A 3,314-nucleotide genomic window follows, 5' to 3' on the forward strand; every position below is an offset into this window, starting at 1 on the left:
TTTCCACAATCATGGTTCTAGCCATATCTTGTAAGGTTCTATTTTGACATTCTACCACTCCATTATGTTGAGGCGATCTTGGTGAAGAGAAATTATGAGAGATTCCTTGGCATTGCAAAAGTTTTCAAAGGCTCTGCTTACAAATTCTCCTCCGTGATCACTTCTGATAGTGGAAATATAGTATCCCTTTTCACGTTGGACCTTCTTACCTAAAACTTCAAAATTTCTTAGGGCTTTATCTTTATGAATTAGAAAAATAACCAACGAAAATCGAAAAAAAACCATCCACAAAGATAAAAGCATATTTTCTACCACATATACTAGCAGTTCTGGTTGGAGCAAACAAATCCACAAGTGGTTTAGTAGTAGAAACAATGTTTTTGATTTTGAAAGATGAGCGAGTTTGTTTTCTTAGTTGACATGCATCACAAATATGATCTTTTGAAAAATCTAGCTTTGGAAGACCAATGACAAGATCATGTTTAGAAAGTTTTTGGATATCATGCATGCTAGCATGTCCAAGCTTTCTATGCCAAACCCAAGGGTTATCTATCACAGAAGCAAGACAAATTTGATTTCCAAGACTATCTATATTACTGATGGTGTATACATTTTTGTCTCTGTTACCTGAAAGAATAACTTTACCTGATTTGTCTTCTATAAACCAGCCATGTTTCTTAAAACGAACCTCATAGTCATTGTCACATAGTTGATTGATACTGAGAAGATTGTAACTGAGTTCATTAACTAGGTATACTTCGTCCACATCACATGTTGAGCTAAGGGTAACCATTCCAACTCCAATAACATTTCCTTTTGATTTATCTCCGAAGGTAACTGTTCCTCCATTTAGTTTGGTGATTGTTTTGAATAATTGTTTGTCACTAGTCATATGTCTGGAACACGCGCCTGTGAAGATACTATTTTCCTTTTCGATTCTTCTTGCGGTGTTCCTGCAAAATAAGATTACTTGTTTTTAGGCACCCAGGCCTGCTTGGGTCATGAATGGTTAGATTTCTGAGTGTTAGCTTGAATAGAGGATTTAGGTCACCAGACCCATCTCATATTGTCCTTAAACCAGCAATGGTTATAAGTGTGACCATGTTTTCCACAATAAAAACACGACAGTTTATTGGGATTTTCAGAGCCTTTTTCTACTCTGATTCTTTTCCTGCATTGGTTAGTGTTGTGACCATTTTTACCACAATAAGAGCATGCATGAAGGTTTCTAGTTTTAATCAAATAGTTAAAAGGAGTGGTCGAATTTGATTTGACAGAACTATGACTAGTGGATTATTGTAATCCATTCAATTGAAGTTGAAGTTCACTTACTTCCTCTTGGAATATGTCACGTTCAATTTCACACTATTCCACCTTCAAGGCCCAGTCCTTTTTTTCTCTTTGGATTTTTCTGAATTCATTTAGAACTCTTTCAATATCTCCAAAAGCAATATAAATAAATTTTTGAAGTTCACAACAGTTAGGACAAGTAGGAAGACGTACCTCACTAGTTCCCTCGTCTGCCTTAAGATCGAGTTCACCTGAGTCCTCATTGCTATCATCTTTTATGGCCATGAAACACATATTTTCAATTTTTTCAAGGTCAGATTCTTCTTCATCACTCCAGGCTCCAAAAGACTTCTTCTTTTGAAAGTTCCTGTTGAGTTTTGTCTTCAGTATCGGACAATCAGCTTGAATGTGCCCATGTTTTCCACATTCATAGAATCTTCCATTATTTTTATCATTTTCATTATTTGTCCTTCCTCTTCTGAAGTTTGATTTCCCTCTTTTGCTGAATCTGTTCTTCCTCATCATGCTAGATACAACTTGAGAAAGCATGGCTATGTTTTCATCATGTTCTCCTTCTTCCTCTTCTTCTTCATTTTCTGGTTCATCCACAGTTACTTTAAAGGCTACTGCTTTCTTATTTTCTTGTTGGATTTGCCTGTCCAAGTGAGTTTTCTCAACGGCAATTAAATCACCTCTAAGTTCATCATAGGATATTTTGTCAAGGTTTTGACATTTCAGAGCAATAACTTTGGGCTGCCAGATTGTGGGTAGGTTTTTGAGGATTTTCCTGACATGTTCTTCATTTTTTATTGGTCTACCAAAGGATTTTAGATTTCCAAGGATTTTGCTGAACCTGGAGAACATTTCTTCCACTGATTCTCCATCCTTCATTTGAAATAGCTTATAGTCACGAACTAGAAGATTGATCCTTGTTTCTTTTACCTTGTTGGTTCCCTCATATGTGATTTCCAATTTATCCCACATTTTCTTGCTAGTTTCACATCTTGAAATCTTTTCATACTCTTCTCTACTGATAGCATTATACATTAAATTGTTTTTCTTTGGCATTCACAGTTATAACAACAGCTTGTTCATCAGTGTAATCATCCAAGTCAAGTGGATCAGTTGATACAATGATTTGATCATTTTCATCTTTATTTGGTGGAATTGGAAGATTTCTTTTTTTATAACACGACAAATATTGATGTCAAATGATATAGTGTAAGGTTCCATGCAAACTTTCCAATGAGAAAAATGTTGTTTGTTGAAGTATGGAGGTAGTACTTGAGAGGCTCCTTCTTGAAATAACGCACTAACGACTGTGTTTGATCCCATGATCTTTTTTTCACTAGCTGTTAAGAAAATTTTGTGAGCCTTGCTCTAATACCAATTGAAAGTACAAGAGGAGGGGGGGTGAATTGTGGACTATAAATTCTTAATTGACTAAGAATTAGTTTAGTTGACCAGCTTTCGTCCAGTACACAGATAAGATAGAGATGAATGCGATGAGTTTAAAAGCAACACAAGACACAACAGTTTTTATACTGGTCCAGTACCGGTGTGCTATTTACGTCCAATTTCCCTTGAGTCACAAGGATTCTTTTAGATCTTTGATAAAGAATTACAACAGTGACGGTTTTGGCTCGTTCACCACCAACGATGCTTAGCAATAATGATTTTTGGATGTTGACACGACTCTCTTTTGTGTTCTAACTCCTTCTATCTTTTATTACACTTGTAGACTCAAGAATACAGTGTTTGTACTTAGATTTAGAGAGACGTAGAAGACAGTATTTGTAGTTGCGTACTTTATTCCCCGGAGTTCACCAGTGACCTTATAGGCAAGTATTGTTGTATGTTTGTGCCTGATTCCAGCAAGGTGTATTTGATTCATTCAAGAGAGATGAGTGTTGGATTAGAGTAGGGTGTCTCTGATTTCTTCAAGAGAGATGGGCTGGAATTTGTTAAATTGGAGTGCTCTATTCCATGTCGTTTCCATGCCGGGATGCTTCATACATTTTTTG

General features: G+C 36.1%; 1 protein-coding gene across 1 annotated transcript; it reads right to left on the reverse strand.

Moving 5' to 3' along the window:
- Positions 1–1,365: 1,365 nt before the first annotated feature.
- Positions 1,366–2,337, reverse strand: LOC138901754 (uncharacterized). Its single transcript, XM_070189542.1, has one exon. The coding sequence runs from the start codon at positions 2,335–2,337 to the stop codon at positions 1,366–1,368; it is 972 nt and encodes a 323-aa protein (XP_070045643.1).
- Positions 2,338–3,314: the final 977 nt, after the last annotated feature.

Source organism: Nicotiana tomentosiformis, chromosome 11 (genome assembly GCF_000390325.3).
Source record: "Nicotiana tomentosiformis chromosome 11, ASM39032v3, whole genome shotgun sequence".
Lineage (NCBI taxonomy): Eukaryota > Viridiplantae > Streptophyta > Magnoliopsida > Solanales > Solanaceae > Nicotiana > Nicotiana tomentosiformis.

Excerpts from the sequence above, each read along its gene's own strand:
- LOC138901754 (XM_070189542.1), bottom strand. The coding sequence starts at position 2,337 with ATGTATAATGCTATCAGTAGAGAAGAGTATGAAAAGATTTCAAGATGT.